Source organism: Apus apus, chromosome 2 (genome assembly GCF_020740795.1).
Source record: "Apus apus isolate bApuApu2 chromosome 2, bApuApu2.pri.cur, whole genome shotgun sequence".
Classification (NCBI taxonomy): Eukaryota; Metazoa; Chordata; class Aves; order Apodiformes; family Apodidae; genus Apus; species Apus apus.
Genome location: NC_067283.1, coordinates 81,557,046 through 81,581,671, shown reverse-complemented (window position 1 = coordinate 81,581,671; position 24,626 = coordinate 81,557,046). Strand labels below are relative to the sequence as shown.

Genomic DNA, 24,626 nt, shown 5'->3' with positions numbered 1-24,626 from the left:
AATGCCACTTTACATTTGACATACAAAGTACACTTTTTAAGACCAAATCTGTTCCTCAAAACAGGACAGCACAGGTATAGGCGTTCTTCAAACTGAGTTCAGCACAGCTTCAGATTTTCTAAATAAATAGCTTTAGTTTCACATAGGAAATTTAGGTAGTGCAAATAAATGCAACATCTATGACAATTTCTTTCACATATCCTGCCCTCTTCAAAGACTGCAAATATCTACTGCAGTCATCGATACCATAAATCCCACAGCTGAGTCTGTTACAGTCACTCAAATACAGTTCTAGATACTTAATGAGAAGTAACACATGAAGTTGCCATAAGTGCTTCCAGAGAATTAAAACAAGGAAACTTTCTCAAGAATCAGCAGAGAAGAAGAAAATGTAACATCTTTGAGTAATCAAAACATACCTCTATTACTAACTCAATAACCTTTTTATTTATTAGCAGCATTTTGAATATTTGTTTGTATTTCTAAAACTGTAGGTATATTTTCAGTTACTATCAAAGGGCACATCAAGCAAAATTACATACCAGACAGTAAAGTAATTCACTCCTTCTAAAAAGCAGAAGGCTACACATTTGAACAGTCAGTTAGGAACTTAACCTCATTTACTCCTCTAATGCATAATCAGAGTAATGCATTTGAACTGTCTGAAGCACTGGATGGTGGCCTTACCTAGGATTATTCCAATAGGACACTAAATAATGGAAATCTGACAAAACACACAATATTGTAGGGAATACAGAAAGCCTCAAAGCAGGACTGCCTTTTTTTTTTTTTTTTACTTTCAGAACTTTACTACAAAATAATAAAAAAATATTGGAACTACATGGCTAATTTTTGTCAGCACAGTGAAGAGCTTCACTTAACAGAGCACCTTTGAAATTTTGCTACCTTTTACCACAATAATTCAAGATATTATCTTGTTAGCTGGCTAGGACGTTCTTAATTATAAGGGAATGTGGAAATACTTTATTACAGGCTCCTTTGCACTGTGGTTCACACAAATCAGAAATAACTTTGCTAATATTTTACCCCTTAAAATCATTTCCATCTAGTGGATTCAGCAGCGATTCTCTCTAATAATCAATACACCAATTTAAGGGGGTGGAAAGTTCAGTTGTAAAATACAATATCAGGTATAAACAAGAAATATCATCACAAAACCCAACAACAGAAAGGAATTTCTCACTCTTCAATACTGTATCACATTCTAACAGGCAGATGCAGTACATCTACATTTTTTCAACATCAGAGAGTCAAAAGCTAAGGCATGTCTTTTTCTTCAAAATAATATAGTAACACAGGCTGAAACGCTGATACATGCCTAAGTAATGCGATACTCCTGGAAGAGAATATACATACAAACATCTAAACCATGGATAATTCCAATACAATAATGTGCAGTAACTCTTAAGACAAAACTTCACAATACAACCATTCTTTCCCACATTCCTCTTTTCAGAACCAGAAAATATGTCTAATCTTTAGCAACCAGCTCATATCAAGAATAAAAAAGTAAGAGCAAGGTCACAACTTTTATAAAAGTCCAACGACTCAACAGCTGTTACTTCAGTGGTGTTAGATACCGTAAACTGAATTCACACATTAATTTTACTAAAGAAGCAGTAAATGTCTCAGGCAGGGAAAATAACTACTTAATAATTGGAAAACCAATTTAGACACCTTCAGCAAGGAGAAAGCTGATTAAAAGCAGCTATACTTTAACATCTCTCTTTGGGATACTCACGGCTGCTGTTGAGCCAAATGCGGTGGTGACAGAGACCAGGTGTACAAAGAAGCACTTAGCAAAATCTCAAGACACTCAGCTCAAAAAATGCACATAAAATGTCCAAAACAGTCTTACTAGAATCAATCAGAGAATCACACTAGAAGACCTTTCTTTCAGAAATTTCTAATACTTTTTAATCATCCAAGGCCAAAAGCCCCAACGCCCTACCAAATTTTGCCCTTAAACAATTGCACATCATGTTTTACACAAAAAAAGACAGAACACGCATATGTTAAATTTTAAAATCCTGGGATTCTTATTACTTCTTTTCATTAGGAAGTTTGGGATAACACATCTTCTCCACAACTACTAATTTTCCTATGGTTCTTATTTGCTGTGTCTATATCATGTAACTCCACATGCAGACTGACAACAAGAAAGGCATGATCTCTCAAAACAACCATTCACCATAAAGAATAAAAGTAGAAAATAAACGAAAAATGCAATTAAGTTACTTATTGTAGGACACCACAGAGATGTATACTAAGACATGAAAAAATATATAATATCCTTTGTAATATGCATTTCTGAATGAATTATTCAGAGAGCATCTATGAAATCTTTGTAAAAAAACCCTAGATCATAATACTGCCTTCTAGCTTGCAGATGCAGCACTTGCATACCTGTTCTTTAACTGAAGCTAGAATGGCAGAGGTTGTCTCAGTTTCAGAGCCATCGCCGTTGGATGTGTTCAACACTGGACTAAGGGAACTTGTCTTGTCAGAAGATGAGGGCTGGTCTGGAACAGGCATAGTTTCTGCAGTTCATGGAAAAACAGAACAACGATTTTGTTATTAGAAACCTGATACATATCAGAAATCACATGTATGTAATAACAACACTAATTTAAGGAAAAAATGGTAGAACACACTTCTGTTTGGTAATAGAGAATTAATACATCACTTATTTAAAACTGAAACTAGTTCTAAATACACTGAAAAATGAAGTATTAAATTATCCCCCATTCTTACTCCAAAACATTCACCACAGTACATTTGAAGAGTATTCACATAATTTACAGCTGTGATTTTTATACTGTATTCCAGTGGCAGCATTCAACATAAAACTACAGTATCATGAAAGTAATGAATCATGTAATACTTTGCAAACAGGTAAGCAACAAATGTTACATGAAAGAAATATAAAACATCCATTATTGAATTTCTAACATGAATGAATATTTAATACGTGTTATATTTTAAGCCTTGGTAGCTAACTTCACCTCTCTTCTAAAAGTTCATTTTGAAAACATTTTCCCAGAGTATTTTTGAGAGAACCAGCACACCAGTTGTTCAGCCGTGTTTGAGTCCTGTTACAAAAAAAAATAATGAATTCTTAACACTTGAAGGAATTTCTAGCATTCATTTTTAGAGAGGAAAATGGTGTGGAAAGATTTATCTTTCTCAAGGCTAAGCTATAGAGTAGCATCTGGGTTTAAATGTCACTATAGGCAGATCTCTGCCAGCAAGTTGTGCCACATTCCAGAAGGAGCAGAAAGACAGCCTGCATGGTTCACACACAGGTAAGTCAGGATATAATCACTTTCTTGTGGGAGTTGGCCAGAATTATTCTGTGGAAGAGAACCGGCCCACAGGCTGCCAGCTGAATGTGCCTCCTAGAAAGCAGTGGAGATATTTAGAGGCATGTCTTCAGAGGGGTCTTATGTGCACAGCACTTGCCATTCACATCAATGGCAAAACTCCTGCCTTGGCTCCATTCTGCTTTTCAAAATGCACCCTCCTGCTCCACCCACCTTTTTTTTTTTTTTAAATTTATTTTATTTTTTTTAATAAAACAGAATTTTTTTCTGGAAGAAAAAAGCTGGTCCTCCTGCTCTTACAAGTCTGCCTGACTCCTGGCAGGGAGACTCTGTTAAATCTTCCTTTCTATATACACTGGCGTGAGGAAGTAAAACCCAGTAAAATAAATAAGACTGGTTATCAAGGAATCCTTGGTCCTGCTTCCATCTCTGGAAGTAACTGTCATTTGGACTCTGTGATCTTGGAGGTCCCTTCCAACCCCTAACATTCTGTGATTCTGTGAAACAGAGAATGAGTTTTCATAAGCAACAGAGAAGCTACTGTACCTAAGGTATCCACAAAAAATCATTCTTGAATCGGGAATAGTGTTTCAACAGCAAACACCAACATATCAAAGGCCAGCACTTGCACTAGTCCATCTGCTCCAAGTAGGTATTTAGCTTGGTCTTCAGTACAAGAAATGGTACATTCTCAGGTCTTAATGGGACTTAACATTGCCAGTAGTATAGAATTACAGACAGTAAGGCTGAAATGGATCTCCAAGCCCTCAGACTACTACCAGATCTCTTGACAAGGCAGATTTTTTTCCTAAGTCATTCTTGATATTTAATATGCTGAAGCAGTCCTTTACAGCCTTCCTCACTGCACAGTCCCCTGGCTCCTCTGTTCAAGGGCTCCACCACCCTTAACCATAGAAAACTTGCTTTAGTGTTTAATGTCATACATTTAAGCTCAGTGTTTCCTGTACTATTCAGCACAGACACAGGAAAAAAACAGAATTATTCCATCAGTCCTCTTCAAAAAAGCATTATCCCACATGATGACGACCACTCTCCCTTTCCTTCCTCTCTGGCTTCTCTTCTCTAGAAAATCTACCCCAATTCTCTTGATTTTTCCTCTTAAAAGAAGCTGGCTGATAGCCTTTTGATAAACACTTCTTGGAGCCTACTACTTAAAAGGAAAATTAAAGCATGTATGAGAAGTAAAGTAAAAATTACGCAGCTTAACAGAGTACACCATAGCTGAGTGACTACAGCACAAAGTAAATCTGCTGCATTTAATTTCCACAACAACATTCTTACCAGTGTCACAAAAATACAAATAAGATTCTGTAAGTCAGAGCATATACATGCTCCTGAGAGAAGCAAATTAAAATCTCAGACAATCATAGATAGATGAACAGGAAAAATACTACCAGCCTTTTGGGAACACACTGGGAAATCGGACATACATAATTCATGGATTCCTGTAGCTCACAGACCTGGCTAAATTTTATCTGGAGTCTGACCTTTTCTTGTTGCTGGTGTCTTTCTACGAGTATCTAAAAACTTTGCCTCACTTTAATGAAAACAAGCCAACCCTATATATCCAAACAAAGCCACCCTCTCCCCATGCACAGTCCCAGCGGCTCCAGTGGCCCCAGCGCAGGGCACAGCTGAGCCCCTCAGCCACGGGCGGGCACCTCGGGGAAACCTGGGTCAGAAAGGGCAAAATGCTGCCCGGCAGCCAGGGCTGAGGGGAACGGGGAGAAACAGCCCTGCCAGCCCCCGGGGGAGAGCGGGAGGAGGGGATCCAGGTGTCCCAGCAGAGATGGCCCTGTAGTCTTTGGAGGGAACCCGGTGGGGCAGGTGTTTCCCTGCAGCCCCTGGGAAGGCCCTGAGCAGGGAACATGTGAGGCCGCAGGAGCAGCAAAGAGGAGCTGGTACGGACTGACCACAGCCACCCTGTCCCCTGGCCCTTTTGGGGAGGGCAGGGGAAGAGATAGAGCCAGGAGTGAAGGGCTGAACCTAAGCCTAAAAAAAGGTGTAGGGGACATATTTTAGGTTTTCTTTGTTTCTCATGATCCAACTCAATTTTAATTGATAAGTTAATTCTTCTCAAGTCTACTCTGTTTTGCCCATGATGCTACTAATTCATGATCTCTCTGTCTTTATATTGACCCTGGAGCTTTCCATATTACTTTCTCTCCTGTCTGTTGAGGAGGGGCAGAGAGAGCATCTCTTTAAAAAGAAAGGTGGCAAAAATGCCTTAGTTTTTTTGTTTTGTTCTTTACCTTGTGTCAACATGGATTCCTGGATCGATAGATACAGGCTATGGATGTGTATACTGTACAACTGTAACCCACAGCTGACAGCTACCATCATCACCATCTCATGAGCCAATGAAAGCCACAGAGAACACAATCAGGTTAAGATTCCTGGTAAACCACTATCAAGCACAGTGGTGGAAGTATTTTCAAAAATAGATTGGGCAAAATAAGAAACAGGAAAAAAGACAGCAACAATATATATAAATGTGGAAAACTAGTATGATGAATGTAATAAAAAGTGAAACTATGTAACTGAATACCAGTTTATTGTCTGAAATACAGATGGGCAAACACCGCTCAGTAACTGAATCAAACAAAAATAGCCCCCCTGGCATCGGCTCGTGACACATGGGTTCACTAGTTCCTTTAATTCCCCATCAAAATAACTTCAGCAACACTTACTTAACTGTCTGCTTTCTATAGTTCCATCATTCACAACTGTCAAACATTCATCTCATTCAGTATAACAACTGATTTCAATAAAAAGTGTTCTCCTTCTTTCACTTTCTGTTGGTTTTGGTTTTAAACTTTTTTGCCTTTATCACTTCATACAATTTTAATAAACTCAGTTGACAGAATTAAAAAATATCTAACATCTTTAAGAAAGCAACAACAGAAACCTCATTTCTTTGAAAACTGGGTTAAAAATAACTTTTGTCATGTAAATACTTAAAAAACCCTTAAAGTTTCACCTGAGTCCTACTAGAATTATTACTCCTAAAATTCACAGACAGAGAGGGTTAATGGGTTGGTTCTTGAGTTAAAAGATAAGCAAAAAATAAGCTACTTCTGATACAGCTAAACCCCACTTCTCTCTCAACTCAAGCTATGTCTCTTGTAGTTCAAATAGAGGTACGTATACCTCTCTTGCTAAAGATCTTCTTGATTTAAAGGCACACATTTCCATTCCAGCACGAAAGGTATACTATATTAATACTTTTAAGAGCCCAAAAATATTTCTATACAAAATTCGCAGGTTTCCAAAAGCTGATTCTAAGCAAACACGTTTGTGATGTTTGGAATTCTAGCATGTTAAGGTTGTGAATCTCAGAGAGACTGACCAAAACAACACTAAATTACTGCACTTTTCTAGCTAAGGAGTTAAAAAATAACACAGAAAACAAACAAACAAAACAAAACACACAAACATACAAAAAAACAAACCAACAACCAAAGAAAAGGAAAAAAAACCCACAACACAAAAAAACCACAAAAAAACAAACAAAAAAAAACCCCAAAAACCACCATAGATTATTTCAAGATGGTCTTTTCCAAAGAGCGGAAGTAGAAATATTGCACATTCAAAGTAATTCCACTTTTTCAAAATACTTGCTGCTTTTCATTGGTAAATTGTATTTATGGTATCAGCTTATAAAACGTTAGGGTGACAACAGGGAAAAGGGAAGAAGGAGAGGACCTCTTTTTCAAAGCTACCTTTTACACATACTAAAAAATAGTTTTTAATAACTTTAAAATGCTTATTCAAACTAAGCCTTAAATATATATATTTCAACATTATTATTTAATTTCTCTTGCATTTCTTTTGAACATCTATAACTTTTCTTTTTCCAGTGAGCACTTGGGACTCTTCTAGGACATGGTGCTTGGGCTGGTAGCCCTTTCTTGGTCCCATTACATTCTATTCAAATGTAAATGAATGATGAGGTGCTTTATAAATCCTTTCTTACAGATGCATTATGGACGTTTTAGCAAGATGTAAAAAAACAGATACAACATTTTATTACTAGATACCACAAACGTCTAGCAACAGAACTAACGTAACATTAAGAACTGGCAAATAGAAGACTGCAAGATCACATTCTTTCTGTGACCTGTGGGATGTCAGCAGATGCTGGATGGTGGACACCCTTCCTTGTGGCAGGATGTCACGCTTTCTCTGAGGTAATGCAACCAACTTAGCTAGTTCCTAGGTCAAATTGCAAGCCTGTTCAGGCTGAACTCAGGCACAGAAGTACATACACAGTACAAAGAGTACACATTCAATGCTATACATAAAACCGTAGGTAAACCAAAACATTTCTATGATTTATAAATGCATAATAAAATGATCATGTCAGATGCTGTGGTTTCACTTCAACATTTAATTTTGCACACACGCTTACATAGATTTGAATCATACCAGGCAGGGATTTACTAAGTAGGGAACTAATGAGGTGTAGCCATGAAGACATTATTGGTGAAAGAACTTTGGTGACGATGGAATGTTTGGAACAATGACCTGTTGCCACTCCTTCCTAGATGGGGTGGCTACATCTGCCTTTCAATGATCATATTCTTCTCCTCCTCCACATCAGAAATACTGTGCTTCATTCACTGCACCCATGCAGAACACTGAAAAAAGCCCTAGAATTGAAAAAGCAGCAGCATCAGCTGTAAACTGAGCATTTTGTTCCTTTTCCAACTTAAACTGTATTGGTTTTATAGGTTCTTTTATAACCTATGCTTAAAGAAAAAAACCAAACTATTCCTTAAAGAGGCAGATTGATATTCCTTTAAAAGTCACCTTATTAATGCTGTTTACATAGTCTGATGTTATGTCACCCTTTCATGGGTAGAAAGGGTAGACAGATTAAACAAAATTAACAAAAAAATTCCACTTCACAGTGTCTGGAAATCTACGGTAAAAAAACAGCTTATCCACTATGCTGGAAACTGCATGTAAATCAGTGGAATCAGAAAATCCAAATATGTTTCTTTAATCAAAACAATACTGTGGTAAGGCATATGTGCTCCCCAGTGGGTTTTCCCTGTAAAATAAAACATTAATCAGTGAGAACATTCATTATAAAAGTGTAAGTCATGCTGTCGTACTGCACAGCAATCAAATTTGGCTTGTTACTTAGCTAAACTGGAGAACTATGAATGAATTACTTTTGCTTCCTATCTTCTACCTTAGATATGCTGCATGGAGATTATAGTATGACTACCATTTAAAAATATGCATTTCTGTTGTTTCTATTCAAGTTGCTTACTATTTTGCCATTTTTTAAAAATTATGGGAACTTACTGTAAAATGAAAACACTTGACTGCATTTTTTTTAACCTACAATTGCATGCTTATGGCTACACTGAAATTTACTGTTTATAATTGCAGTAATTTATATCAAGATTTCAGAAGCATGGACTAATGCTGATCCTGATTAAGAAATAAATACATTAAATATTCCAGTATCCTTCAATTGCATGATTGCCACAGGAAACCTCAATTTCTCCCTGCATATATGAACAACCATTATTACTTGAAAGCCTACAGTTGTTAACAGCTGCAACACAGTAGCTTTTAACAACTCAGGTAAGTAAAATAAATAAATAGGTTTGGCACTGTATCTACAAAACCACCAGTTTTCATGGTGTTCACAGTCATTCTGATAAGCTAAGAATTCAGTGGGTGCAAGTCAGGAGCCAGAAGAATATAGAAAAAAATAGCCCTATCAGTCCTCCCCATCAGTCAAATTATTACCTGTGTCACAAGTCATATTTGGTGCAGATATGGAGGGAAAACATACAACATTGGCTCTAGGCAGCAGGATACATATTTATTAATAATACATTAATCTTTTCTGCAATGAAGCTGAATCCTGCAGCTGCACAACAGTGAAACCGTAGCAAACATAGCTATTGAAATTGTAGATTTCCTTTACTGTCCTATCGTTGCTGACAGTTTGATACAATTTATGTCTGGGTAGGTATTCTTAAAATTAGGTTGATAATGTCTTGAGTCAATGGGGAGATAAAATCTGACAGACCCTGCAGAATCCATCAAAGAGGAAAATTTCTTCTGATTGCTTAAGTAGTTATCAAAGCATCCTAAAGTATGTATATCCTATATTGAAATTACCAGATGGGAAAACAGATTAATGAAAGGAGACATGATACCTAAAGACCTTTGCAAAGGCTTAAGCTCAATTAGGAATCAAGGCTATGAGGGATCAAGTCAGCACTCTTATTATTCTAGCTAACCCATTGTGGGGGCTTTCTAATGAGCAAGGGCTTGTTCTTTTTCTGGACCCATCCAGTTCCCTCTTGACTAAGACAGGTGAGCACTCTTGTGTTCTTTTGTGACTTGAACTGTTGCATCCTTAGTGATTTCAACCATACTATTTAGGTATTTAGTGCCTCTAGGTGGATGGAAAAGAATCCTCTAGTTTTAATTTTTTTTTGCTCTTTGGAGAAGTGTGATAGAAGACATAAAAGATCCCAACTATCACAGTGAAAGATAAAGACAACTGTATTCTAAAATTTCACTTAAGAAAAGCCATACTGGCAAAATTCCCACAACATTTTCCTTGACTTATCCTACCATAAACTCCTACAGATAAATATGCAGTATCTAAAATAGAAACAATTGCTGGCATATATATAGCCAGTATATATGAAACTTTCTGTTTCCTTCTCTTCCACAGATGCCTGATTCAAAAAGGCATTTCTTGAAACGATCCAAAGAATACAGCTCAACAGGAAAAAAGTTTCTTCCTCAGGTACTCTGTACTCCTGCTCTGAGTCTGATTAAAACATCTCTATTTTCCTGCTCTCCAAGGAGGAAGCAAAATGAAGGGTCTTACGCACACAGTAGCCAATATGAGGTCTCTGCAGCTACATCAAATATTTTCCTATCACTATCTGCATTACTCAATGTCAGAAGGCTAGAAGCCATGTGAAACCTGAAGTTTTGCCTAGAGAGCTTAAGCCATCTGCAATGCTTCCAAACTTTCTACATCAGTATGATCCTATGAAGTACTGTGTTTGCTCAAGTAATTTGTCATAAAATATGTCAGTTTGCTTTTTTCCATAATATTTAAAAGTTCCAGTACTTTGAATTACTGTACAGCCTCCCTCCTTAAAATAAAACAAAAAATTCCTAAAACATGCCCAACTATTTTAGAAGGGTAACTGAGAAGTAACTGCTTACGAGATAAAAGCTATGGCATTTGACTTAAAGGGCTTTGAAAAACAAGGAGAAAGATGGCCCAATGTACAGCCCTCGCTTTTTTTCTTTCAAACCTGAGTCAGCACCAATGCTGGGTGCACAAAGACTTAAAGATCAGGCCCAAAACCACAAAGGCAGAACTGTGTCAGTTAACTGCCCTCAGCCCCCTTCTTTGTCAACATATTATGGTAACCCAGGGATTAATCAGCATGGATGAACTACATGCTGCCTTGAAACAGGTTCCTACTTCATTGATAGTGAAACCACCTACCTAATCTTCTCGAAGGATTTACCCTAACCGGCTAGCACACACCCTCTGAGAACTGAGCAACCTCCTAAAATTCTTATGAAAATATTTCACAGCTGGAGTCAGCAACACAATTACAAAGGGAAACCAACATAATTCATAATCCTGCCAATATTTTAGAGATCTCAGCATAAAGACTTAAAATAATTTACTTCAGTTTTGCTGAAAAGTCAATTCATAAATCAAGCAAATTGGTTCCATTCATGGAATCCAACGAGAGAATGTTGTTTGCTGATGTTACCAAGGGAACTGGTGCTCTTATTTCAGTGACAATGCCAATATCCTCAAGCATATAGAGCAAAATGTGCATCTACAAACAAAAGCCAGAAACACTCCTACAGTGAATTCTTAAAATATTGAAAGACCAAGATACCATAAGAGTAGATGATACTAACATAACTTGGGGTGTTCCTTTATTGTTTTGGGCTTTTTTGTTCATTGGTCATTTACTGACTAGGAGAGACTTGAAAACTGAAGTGACATCATGTTCTGGGTCTGGTTGGGATTGAGTAATTTGCTTTATAGAAGCTCATATGGTGGTGCTGTGGTTTAGATTTGTGACTGAAGCAGTGCTTCTGCTACTGATGAACAGTGATTGCACCGCATTAATGCCTTCCCTGTTCCTCTGCTCCCCAGCAAGGTTGGGAGGGGGCCCAGCTGGGACAGCTGATCACCACTGACCAAAGGGATATTCCATACAATATAAAGTCATGCTCAGCAATAAAGCTGGGGGACAGTTTCTCCAAAATAGCTGTTGATTGAGGACTGGCTGGGCATCAGTCTCCTGGTAGTGATTGCTTTTGCATCACTTGTTACTTTTTTTTTTTTATTTCACTAATTAAATTATCTCTATCTTGATCCACTAGGGATTTTTTCCTCATATTTGTCCAGTTCTCTCCCATTTTGTGCTGTGAGGGGTTAGCAAGCAAGTGGGTAGGGGCTTAACTGCTGGCCCACCACACACCATGACTAGCAACACTACGAACAGTAATAAAAGAAAAAATAAATTGTAGTACAAGAGGTGGGATCACTGGCAGCAAGGATACATATTCATTACAAAGAACAGAAATAGTGAGGCAAAAGCACAGCCCTCAGAGTCTGAGACAAGTAATACACTATGGTTCTGTGCTGAAACAGACAGTTTATTACTACTACTTTAAATGTAAATTGGAGGCTGATTCACATTGACTACTCTAAATGTTTCCCACGGCTCTGAACCTGAAGTAGAAAAGACAGTTCTGGTATTGGTGTAATCTTAGGACTAATCTAATTCTTCACTAATTCCAACAGTTAAGGAGCTTGCTTATATATGTATCATACTGAATTGCACAAATCCTCTTTGCTTCACGTCTCACATTTATTAGGGCTAGACAGCAGTATGCATACTTCCAAGCCCCATACAACACTGTGTGAAATGTACCTCCAGATGAACTTTCAGAGACAGACACAATGTTTAGCAGTTAGGGCTGCACTGGGGAACCAACGCAGCAGTCGCTCTGGGACTCCTTTCGTAATGACATCACTTACATGGACAGCTGATAGAAGAGCACCAAGTCTCCCCACTTCTTCACTCCATGCTGAAGTAGGTACCTGCTGGGATAAGGATGTCTTCTTTTTTAAGTGGCTGGATCCCCATCCCCCAGCATGAGATGAGCATGACAATCAAACATTTCCTTAACACTTTCCTGAAGAGCCAAGGTCTATTCTGCAGGTAAGGCGGCTGCCTTGCTTTTCTCTCTCTGCACATACAGCATTCTGCTGGTATGATATTAGCAGAGCTGTCTGGTGGATAGGCAGAATCCTAATGGGAACCGTGGCTGCTCATCTCCTCACACCTTTCAATATGGGCTTAGAAATACGGCCCAAGCCCCACAAAAAGGACCAAATTCCACACATTCTTGTGTGGTAAAATGAGCTCAGAATCTATCATTTCATAGGTGAAGTAGGGTCGTTGTACTTTCCTTCCTTTTAAATGCACCATTTTACATTTATCCACATTAATAGTTAGCATTCATTATTTTGGTTTTTTGGCTTCATAAACTCTTTTCAGTATTTTGATACCACAATGAATGGTGCAGTATGGTAAGCTCCCCAAACATAACTTCATGGCCAAGAAAGATGAAAAAAAATCTCTTATTTAGCAGTTAGCATGAGTTATGTCTAGACAGGACAGATGTTAGCATAAGCCAGTAACTGTTAACCAGCTCTTTACTGTAGCAAAAGCTGATGAAATATAGTCAACTACCTGTGCCGAAGAACAGAATAGGTTTTGTTTGCTGAAGGAAACAGATAGCCAAACTATGCACAAACTCTTCGTGATCAAAAAGTGCAAATGTTCAAAAATATCTGGAACAAGCAGATTTTGAGCAAAAACAGTAACAACCACAAAGCAGAAAGCATTGCAACCTGAAAGGACTAATCACCAACACGGTATTCCCTGCCCAATCCTGTAACTGAGAATAGTTAGTACTGGGGGAAACCAGAGTACAAAAGAGAGAGATGAGAACCTCGTGACCCTGCGTTGCAATTTGGGACCATCTGACCCAGAGGACCTGAGAGCAGAAGGGAGCACCCAGAGGACCCCATGACCCCATACCAGGACTGCACATAGCCCAGCTAGAGACATAGTGCTGACCCACCTAACTTCTCTCTTGGACTGCACTCTCTTTCTCATGGAAAAGGGAAGGTGTTTGAGGAATCATTGCTCTAACATGTCCATTTTTTCTCCTGGACCAAGTGATCTTTCCCATGGAACTCAGGGGTTCATTGCTTTCAATATACCACTTCTAAAGAAGTGCATCTTTAGAGCTCTTTGCATTTTCTGTGCTTGGTATAAGTTCAGTTCAGTTCCTCTCTCACCTAATCAGCAGATTAATAAATAGTCACATTTGAGCTGTGGCAAGTGAAAGTGTTCTTATTAATGCCTGTAAGAAAGATAAATTTTATTTTTCTATAAATAAAAGTAAATTTATATGAATTTTCTTATTCTATAAATAAAGTAACTTTTATTATAAAAAAAACCTGTATAGCTTTTAGATTAGAAGACACATGAAATCTTAATATGACAGTAACAGTAAATAAAATGCTGTGAAGTCTGACAGAAGACAAAGTAAGGTGCTCTTCACACAGTTATGCTTTAAGATATATATATGGATTCAGTACCAATGCTATAGTTTTCTGGGTGTGCATGACTGCTCATAAAGCTGTAACTCCTAAAATAGTGTCAAGAGAAGGGAAATGTATAGCTGAAATTTCAAGTTTACAGAAGCACAAAGGATAAAAACTTCCAGGCTAAGTAAACATGAAAAACTAACTACTTGTGTTACCAAAACCAACAAAAACCAAACCCTTCCTATGAGATAGCACATTTGTAAGGATCTGTCTATTTTTTCCTAAAAGTTCAATGGCACTCCTGACACTGAGTGCATCTGAGATGCCTGGAAACTTCTTCCAAGTAATTTATATGCCATACCTCATTATCTTAAGGTGGGATTATAAGGAGTGTTACTGCATCACCAGGACACTTTGAGAAAAGAAAATGCTACTATTCCCTTTTTACAGAGTGCAGATGCACAAAGAGGCCAAGTATCTTACTGTAGATACAAGAGAAATCTAATCAGATCAGAGTTGAATCCAGGTATCCCTAGAGTAAAAAATTTTTTTACAGTATGTACAAACATAACAAAAACTAACCAGAAATTTCACCAGTACAATCCTAGTTATTTCTCTAAACTGCATACAGAGGAATATTTTATGTGCTCTTGAGCATGGAATCTGGAAGAAATCTCTGCTGGCATATCAACTAATAAAGTACATTAGAAACACAATCTTAAAAAAGCCAGCAGAGCAGAAAACTCTCTGGTTCTCTGCCTGCTAGAAAGCAGAGACAGAAGGCTTTGCATTAATGCACAGATTTTTTTACAAAGTATACTTTAGATACACAGTGTTTGAAAGCTTGGATTTAACTGGAATACACTTAGATTGACAGTGACAATCACTATGAGATTGTGATGACAATTGCTCTAAATCAGTTTGCTTAAAAACCTACAGTGGAATTGCCAGAATTATGGAACTGACTAAGCATTTTACAGTAAAAGAAGAGGTTATATGCATACTTGTATGTTGCATTTTGCGATTTAGACAGACTTGCCTTTCCAGTCTGAAAGTCTGGAAGTGACTAATCCCCTCCCATAGTTGTTCAACCAAACCCAGTGTCCCTACACAGTACCAATCTTCTATTTCAGTTTCTTTCTAGCCAAAATATTATTATCTAGGAGATAGCTAATTTTGACATAAAGGACTAACAAATACAGAATCACAGAATAGTCTGTGTTGGAAAGGACCTTAAAAATTGTCTAGTTCTAACTCCCCTGACCATGGGCAAGGACTCATCTGCTAGAAGTTTGTTTAAATTGTATAAGACTGTAATTAGTCTAATAGTTTCAGTCCTCACTCTGTCACACTGAAAGGGTATCAATTTACAGTGTTACCTTTATACACATATGTTGAAAACATTCTTAAAGTATATTGGATAGGAACACATCACTTGCAAGACTTATAATGGACTGGCTGTATTAAGTCTTTCTTCTTCATCCTGTTTTCAATACACGAAGTTGGATAATTTGTTAAATGACAGCAAAAATTTCTGAGGTGAAAAGGCAGACAAACCTAAACCTTTGCATAACTCCCTCAGAGCCAACTGTTTGAAGGGTCATTTAAGAATTCCTGCCCACCTTCAGAACTACCTTGGAACTTCTCATTCTTTGATCCTTCCAGATAAGGGAGTTCAAAAATTTTTCAGGAAACTAATTAATTTAAAATGTAAAAAATAAAAACTAATGAATGTGCTAATTCTTAGAAAGCCTACTAAGCGTACATAAAACCAAAGAGTGCAACACAGCATATAGCATGCTAAATATTGACAGGGACACTCAGATCAGGATGAAGAAATAGCAGAGAGAAGTCTGTAACTATAAGCAAGTGATAGTCACAACTTGCAAGAAGTGCAGAAAATGTTAACTTAAAATTTCTTTTTGCTATGTGATAAAAGATGGGAATCAGACTAATAAGCATTCTGCTGTTGCTTAAGAAGAAAACAAACAGCATTTCTCCAACCACAAGCTGAACAGAGTTAGGTGTGAAGGAGACTCAGACTGATTATTTGAACTGTGTATGTGAAGAATGCACACGCTGCCTCACTTAGCCACAGCCATTTTGCCTAGAAGATCCCAAGTAAGAAATAATTTCACCTGGCATCAACAGATTAGTCAAGTGATTTTTTAAACAGCAAAGTACCATAGTAACTCCCCTAAAGGAATGGCCCCACAGCACTGTCTGAAGTTCAATCAAATTTCTTACTTCAATATCAGATAATGTTTTGCCTGAAGAGCCACGAGCTTTCCAAGAAATGAGACACTAGGCCCTTTTGTCAATGGTAAGGATAAATAGCTGAACTAAATGGCAACATTACATTGGCCTTCAATCTACTGATTACTTTTTTATTGCACCTACAAGTATTTCAGGCAAGTGAACTTGCAAGTTTTCCCAAAAAGCCTAAAACTAGGCCCTGTTTTTACAAACTGTAATATCATACATACACAGTACTATACAATGCTATAACTGTCTTCTCTTAGGGGCCCATTTCCTTTGACAGGACTTGTCAAGAACATATGCCAGAACAGAATTTTGTTTCCTAAAAAAAAAAAAGGCTTGTTATTATTAAAGCATATGCTATCAGAAACAATAATGAAGTTGAAATGGCAACTAGGCATAAGAAGCAAGTCAGCACTCTTCTTAGTAACTTGGATTTAAACCAGCTAGTCGCACAGAACTGAAAATTACCTGTGACTTATCTGTACCAGAATTTTATTATATACTGTGTAACTCTGTTTTCCTAAATCAAAGGTATTAGCAGTAACAGAAATCAGTAAGCTCAATTCAGCACATATCCTCCAGCATCTACTTTTTCCATTTATTGTAGCCCTACAGAGATACACTCTTACTTTTTTTTAACACTCTCTCATGGATTAACTACTTCTGTACCAATCTATCTCAGTCTCCACGCAGATCCACTTCTTTTAACGATTTCTTCTTTTCAGATTATTATTTTCAAACAACAACTACTGCCCAAATCTTCAACAGAATTGATAACCAGTTACTGCAATGTGTAAGTTCATAAAACTGCCTCAGTGAGTAAACTGGAGTGCTGTAACAGCTGCTGTCCCCCATGTTCATTGGGAGGTTGACTTCAGACACTGTAGAAATCCTTTGCACAGTCAGGTGGCTGAAACCGCAGCAACACCCACTCAAAGCAGACATCTTTCACTGCACATTCAAAGACATGCATGTAATTGCTTAATGTTATACACATCTTCCAATGTCTATTTTGGCTGTCTACATTGCCTAGTTTTAATCACCTACATGCACACTACATGAATGTATTTACAGGAAGTGCTAATCTACATGTATCTACAGAATCTAAATTCTATTTAGGTCTTTATTTACAAGCTCATCCTGTCAAATTACACATTCTAGCAGAAAACCCAGTTTCTTTATCCTAAAAAAAAATTTGCACAAGTTAGGGAAACATCACATTCAGGGATGCACTGCCAGAGATAAATCAAATTATTCTGGGGACAAGGTCAAGGGCATGGGCAGGAAGCCAAGAAGGAAGGTGCCACTCCTCCCTGTGCCTCCCCTTCCCTCTCCCACCCTTGAAGAAGGTGAGAAGTGCTGCTTCCCCAATCCGAAGGGATGCACAGGGGAAAACAGTGCACAGCACAGACCTGAGACATCATAGCTTCTAAGAAACCAGTCAGCAACAGCAAAGAGTCATGTTTGCTGGAAGCAGTTTTAAAAAACAGCTTTGGTAAAACTTACTTATTCATGATGTAAAGCTGGAGAGGATGTTTCACAATTTTCTTTCTAGCTTTCTCTTTTAGTTACAGGCAGAGCTAGCAGTGCTTAGCACTTCTGTTTTTAACATCCTATTTTGAGCCGCTTAGACTTTTCACAAGCTCACTGTTTGGGCTGAAATACTCCATCCAAGCAGCTGTCTCATAATTAAGAACGCACACACCCCCCAGTCTCAAACAGTTCAAGCTTTTCCAAGAACAGTATTTGTGGAAAGTATCTTTTTTTCTGTTTGCATTATAAAAAAAGTCTCTCAAAAAAAGTGAAAGTTTTGGAAGTGTTTATGTTCTACAGGGCAGAGCCGCAAAAATTATTTCTATTGCAGGAGCATCTAGAGCCTTTAAGTGCAACTGAGGAACCACTGACCTAAGGATTGTACAAATTAAGAAAACACAAGAAAAAATATCACAGAAACATAATACATAGATTTCTACTGAACTCAATATGCTCAAATCAAGTAAGCACAGAATTTAACATATGCAGTTGCTTTCTGACTATAAAATAAATTATTCAAAAGCATTATTCATACTGTTATTTGATAAGAGACTTGAGGCTTGTTTGACCAGGAAAAAGAAATTAAACTGGAAGCTTACTAGCCTGCAATAAAGCCAGCTGGAGGAGCAACAGATACTCAAGTTTCTGAAGCCCCTTCATACACTTTAGAGTGACTTAAGGCTGAAGCAGTTCAAATTTCATGATCTCTTTATGGCCACTTCTTAATGAAGATTGTTTTCACCCTCACCCTTCACTCTAAAAAACAAACAAAACTCCTCCACAACTCCTTAAAATAACTATAGAAGCATTTAAAATAATTTACAATAGACAGAAAATCATTATTTGTTTTATGATCTGCAAACATCTGCATGATTTACCAAATGAAAATAATAGATACAAAGACTGTACAAGGCTAGAAATAGCTATTCGCTTGCTGTATTGATGATTAGTTATTTCCTTTATTAGTGGTAGAATCTGCAAGAGATTTTTGTGTGTACAGCCCCAAAAGAAGAGCTACTGTAATGAATCCTCTTGATTTAACACTTATTAGACTGTTGACCAACAAAGATAAATCTTAACAACACAGATGGCTGCTTTCTATACCTTAAATAATCAGATACATTCTATTCTTAGCTCATCCAGTATTGCTTTCATTTTTCAGCTACAGGTAGTCTCTGAATGTTAGGCGTTACTACTATCACCTTTAGCCCATGAGTTCAAGTTGGGCTTTCTGAGGTACTTAAGAATCGCATGATTTTTCTATGAAGTACACTCAATTCCACTGCTAAACGAAAGAACTTGCTTTGGATTACCTTCTGAAAGCAGTAATACTTCAGATACCACCTGATTTAATCTAAAGTCAATACAAACTCATATATCTCACCTGTCCTGAAGAGAACACATACTGCCAAGCAGAAAATAGACATGTATCTAACATCAAACCATTTGGTCTAAATACTAATCAAGAAAAAAGCAGCAAAAGAAAAGGAAATTACATAATACATTCAGAGACTTATTTAACATACAACACTTCTAGTGTCTACCTATGGTATCTACTTTCCTTAAATACATATCTGGCCCATGAAGTAGAGAGAGAGCACACAGATAGGCCTACATGTCTTAGCCTTGATTAGAAAACAAAATACAGAAGTAAGCTTGTAATATGGAAAAAGAGAGAGACCTATGTTTATTGAATTCATGTTTCCAGTGAGTCATACCACACATGTGCCTGTGCCTTGGACTCCAGCTGGGGTACATTCCAAACTGCTATGCAGAAATGTAAATTTGCATCACCTACCAACAGCCCTAAGACAGACTTAGGACAGTATTTATTTATTTCTTTATTTATTTATAGTTGGGCTCACTTCTGTTCCTCTGAGGTGGTTTGATGATGTTTGGGAAGGGAAACACAATATAGAATGAGTCTGGATGTACAGATATGCAAAATAAGCATACAAAACTATTTGTCCTCTAAGCACTAGCTGCCTATAGTCTCCTCCTAGTTACTAGGGTAAAACAGGTGCCTCCGCAGAGTGAGTAATTCTATCACAAGACAAGCTGCTAAGGCAGACAGGATGACTCATGTTTGAGGAGAGGAAGAATCATCTCTATTACCTGTAACGGGTGCCTAGGCAACTATTTTAAACTCAATTACTACCTTTTCAGGTAGCTAAAATTAGGTAAGATGAGTTACATCTGAGATGCAGAATAAATATACCAACGAACAAGCTCATCAGTGATATGCTATATAATCAAAAGGTTACTCAAAACAACTTCTGAAAAGGTGAGTATAAATATCCAGTACTAGAAATTGTCCCTGACATGAAAACATCCAAGCTTTTCCTATACCTTTCCTGTTCACACACAGAATTAAGTATCATGGGAGATTTTTTCATACATTAGTTTTCAGCAGAAATATATGTGTATGCATATTCACTACAAAAATAATTATGCAAAGTGTGCAGCACTTATGATAGAGCTGACTGTTTTGTTTTTTTCCTTTTTAAAAGGAGATTATATAATACTCCTCTAGTGCAGGGGAGGAGGACTTATTCACAACTAGAATCCCTTAAAAAATGTCATTATTTTTACCTATTCTTTAGTTATGTCTATTAAAATATAAGCCCTCAATCAAATGAGCGCTGAATAACAATATGAACAAATCTGTTCTCCATACTATAATTATTTTTTAAAACATTGTTTTGCTTTTAGCTAAGAAGTTGCTTATTAATAAATGTGCAAATATGAAGGTGGATATTAATAAATATGCAAGTATAAAAAATAAATTATCATACAGAATTAATTATTCAGGTTGGAAGGGTCCTCAGCAGGTTTACTTATCCAACATCCTGATAAAAGCATATCAGGTCGATCTGCTTCAGCCAGATGATCAACCTTCAGACAAGCTGATCAGGGCTTTGCCCAGCTGGCTCCTGAAACATCCAAGAATTAAGTTTCTCAGGCAATCTTCTCCAGGCAATAACTTCCACTGCTTAATTACACTTACAGTGAACTTTTTTCCTCCTTTTAAGTCAAGTCAAAATATCTCAATTAGTGAGTCAACTTTCAACAATACATCTCAGCAAAAGAGCCTGCCTTGGTCTTCTTGGTAACTTCCTCAGAGATACACAAAGGTGCCTGCTGGGTCTCCCTAAGCCATCTCTTTTCCAGGCTGATCAAGCTCCATTTCTCAGTCTTTCATCACAGAGCATGTACTCTCTTGCCTGAGGGCCCTCTGCTGAATTCTCTCCAGTTTATAGATGTCTTTCCTGTAGTGGGGTGTCCCCCTAGACTTCTACACGGCACTCTAGGCATAGAATCATAGAATAGAGTAATAGAATGGTTAGTGTTGGAAGGGACATTAAAGATCATCAGGATCCAGCCTCCCTGCTATAAGAAGGGACACCTCACACCAGACCAGGATGCACAAGGTCTCATCCAACCTGACCTTGAAAACCTCCAGGAATGGGGCATCCACAACCTGAATAAATTTTTCCCTCCATTTACTGGCTGTGCACCTATTAATGCAGCTGAGGATGCTGTTGGCTGCCAAGGCATCCTTCTGGCTGACAGTCAGGTTGCTGTCTACCATGACTTTTAGGTCTGTTTGAGCAGAGCTGCTCCCTAGCCAGCAAGTGCCCAGGATGTACCAATGGTGGGAGTTTCTCCATCACAGGCTCAAGGCAGTTATTTGCCCACGAGAGTTTCACAAGGTCACCATTACTCTCTCCTCAAGCCTATGTAGTCTCTTCTGAAGGGCAGCCAGCCTTCTGAGAGCTTTGACTGCAACTCACCATTTGTCGTCATCCACAGACTTGACGAGAATGTCTTGCATCTCCTCCTCCCTATCACTGATGAAGATCTAAAGACAAAGGCACAGGATACACCCCTGGTCTGATGACCCAGTCAGTCTTTCATCCATCTAGTAGACCACCCATCTGGGATGTAATGTCCCAACCCGGATACAGAAATGTGACAGCTGCCTGTGCCAAAGCCTTTCTGAAGTCCTTCTTTGAAAGTTTTCAGGTAAACTAGAGAGATACTACATAGGATGGAAGGTCCCTTCATGAGTGACTAATTATGTAACAGAGAACTAATTAAAGAGAGACTACGCTCTTCCTGTAGTGTGCCTGTCAGATTCCTAGAGACAGCTAGGTTGTGAGCTGGGGTGTTTAACATACTCATACTGCACGTTCCCTTTTCTGGATCACAGGAGGTGATGGAAGTTGCTAATGATACTAAATTGAAAGTATTACAGAAAACAGTCAATTAGGGAGAACTGCAGAGGACCTTACAAGACTGAATGACTGGGCAAAAACAGCCACAACTCATCTGCATCTTGAATACTGTGAGAAACTCTAGTTCTTTTTAAAAAGGATGTAGCAGAATTGGGAAGGCAGAGAAGAACAACAAAATGCAAGGCGAAGAATGGCCCCCATATACGGAACAGCCAAGCATGCTTGAATTCTTTGGTCCAGAAAAGACAGTGCTCAGAGCGAAAATAAGGAAATTATCTAAAATCTTGGATAGTGCAGATGGGAAAGGGACAACTGGCCACCACCAAGTGGACACCGCCGACTGAACACAGGACACTTCTGCACTGCCGACACACCACTGGGACAATCCCAACACCGACCAGCAGACAGGGCTCATTCAGCATCTTGTGCAGAACCCTGAGGAGCAGGCAGCTCTGCTCATGGGGCTCTGCTTTCTGCAAGGGAACCGTGTATGTGTAGCGGAGCTCAAGTGTGCGAGTCACACAGTTTGTAACATGAAAAATCAGCAATGAGATAAAGGCAACTCAAACATAAGGTATTTTCCAAAAGTAATGTTAAACAAATGCACTTAAAAAACATCAAAACACAGTTTTTAAAAGTGATGTTCAGGACTGCAGCCTGAAACAAGCTGTTTGCAATACATTTGATTGAGTTGCCTTTATCTCATAATTTTCAGTTCAATATTTTATTTTTGTGTTCAGGTGTGACTGCTTTTGAGACATACTGCAAGATGATATATATATTTATTTTTTTTTTAAATAATCAGGATATTTTTTTTAATTTAGGGCTAGATATCTTGAAAATGAATTCCAAAACAAGAGAGCTGCAGCAGGAAGAAATGTAAATAGTCATAGTACTTAAAATTCTACTTTTGCATTGCACATTCAGGGTAAGTAAAGTTTTAGATACACAGAGTACAAATAAGAAACTGATTATGCCATGTTATTTAGAGTACAGACTTAGACAGATAGTTGTAATGCTAAACATTTCCTCAGAACTGAGGCTTTGCTTGACTATTTACATCAAGATTTTTTATACTAAAAATAATAATTCACTGAGCATTAAGGTAATTGAGCACATATAACCTACACAACAAATTCTAGAAAACCAGACACTTAATAATTTCTCTTTAAACTCTAGCTGCATTACAAAGCTTTTGCCTATCTGAGATAGTCCATGTCCAGTACAAAGGAGGAGATGTGTTCACTGAGCAAGAAAATAGTTCTGTCTACAGTCAGTGAACCTGTGACCTCTTGATCAAGAGTGTAAGAGAGGAGCATAGGGATCAACAGTGGTGCACAATCTTCTGCCTGCTCTGTTTTGTCCTACACATACATTCATCAACATCTGCCAACTGATAAATGATGGCAAGCTAGATCCAAACTGCTGAACTGAAAATAGAAGACCACTCCATTATCAAAGCTTTGAATTATTCCATTACTTGTGAAATTCTCCTCCTGCCCACATGTCAGATGTATTGGTATAAGGACAAAAAAAAAAAAAAATCATTTATCTAAGAGAGCTGATACTGCAATGACTTACACAGCTATGGAATTGGTACTGTATGAATTCTTCTGGAACTAAATTTCTGACTCTTGAACACTTTAAAGCATGAAAACGGGTACATCAAAAATGAAGCCTTATTATAAAGCTAAGCTTTACAAAAACCTATGTAAGTGTTTCGCAGTGCCTTTACAGATACGCAGTATTATTCTTTTTCTTAAATGAATATAATTTGCGATGCAACACCACAACATGCTGCTTCAAAACACTTTTCCTTTTTTTGGTTACTTTGTTAGGAAAAACAGAAAACAAAACCCAGTCATTTCACCATGCTTACTATTTCCTAATTGGAATTGATGGTGCTTCCTTGTCCTTTACAACCACAAGCCTTGAGATCATCTGACTTGGCAGACTACATTGAATAGAAAAGAGAATTTCAGTAAAGCACACATAAAAATTGGTATAATGGAAAAAAAAAGAAAATGAGTGATTTTGGAATGTCTTCTCTAATACTGACCTCTGAAACCAACATGAAAACAATTACCTTAGAAAAATGTAAATACCACAAAGTACTGCAAACTGTGGAAGTCTTCCAAAGAAAGAGTCTTCCCCGAGTATCAGATTTTACTGTAAACCTTATATACACTTTTATTTTAAATAATAAATTCTCTATTGATGTGAACTGATACAGCACCACGTAAGTTTAGAAAACCTTCATGTATATACATTTTTAAATGCCTTTGTTAGTAAACATGTACCTCTTCTGTAGCAGCAATTTTTCTTGTCTAGTTAAATCAATGAATCATAGACCCCATTAATCACTGAATCATAGAATGCCATGTTGGAAGGGACCTTGAGGATCAGCTGGTCCAACCTTATTAGGTACTACTATAGTTTATATGAGGTGGCTCAGCACCCTGTTAAGCTGAGACTCAAAATTGCCCAAAGGGGAATCTATCACTTCCCTTAAGAGATTATGCCTTCATGGTGAAATTATGAAGGTGTTACACAGCATTGGGTCAAATATTGATC

The 24,626-nt window shown here is 37.7% G+C and overlaps 1 protein-coding gene across 7 annotated transcripts in view; it reads right to left on the bottom strand.

Moving 5' to 3' along the window:
* The window catches only part of CTNND2 (catenin delta 2), a 646,650-nt gene that overhangs the window by 523,286 nt on the left and 98,738 nt on the right, over positions 1-24,626 (bottom strand). For all 7 annotated transcript variants that reach the window (XR_007888643.1, XM_051610842.1, XM_051610849.1 and 4 more), the window contains exon 2: positions 2,428-2,561. Coding sequence is in view for 6 of the 7 variants with exons in the window: in XM_051610842.1 (XP_051466802.1) it covers positions 2,428-2,561 (134 nt within the window). In the remaining variant the exon portion in view is untranslated. The remainder of the gene's footprint in view (positions 1-2,427; positions 2,562-24,626) is intronic.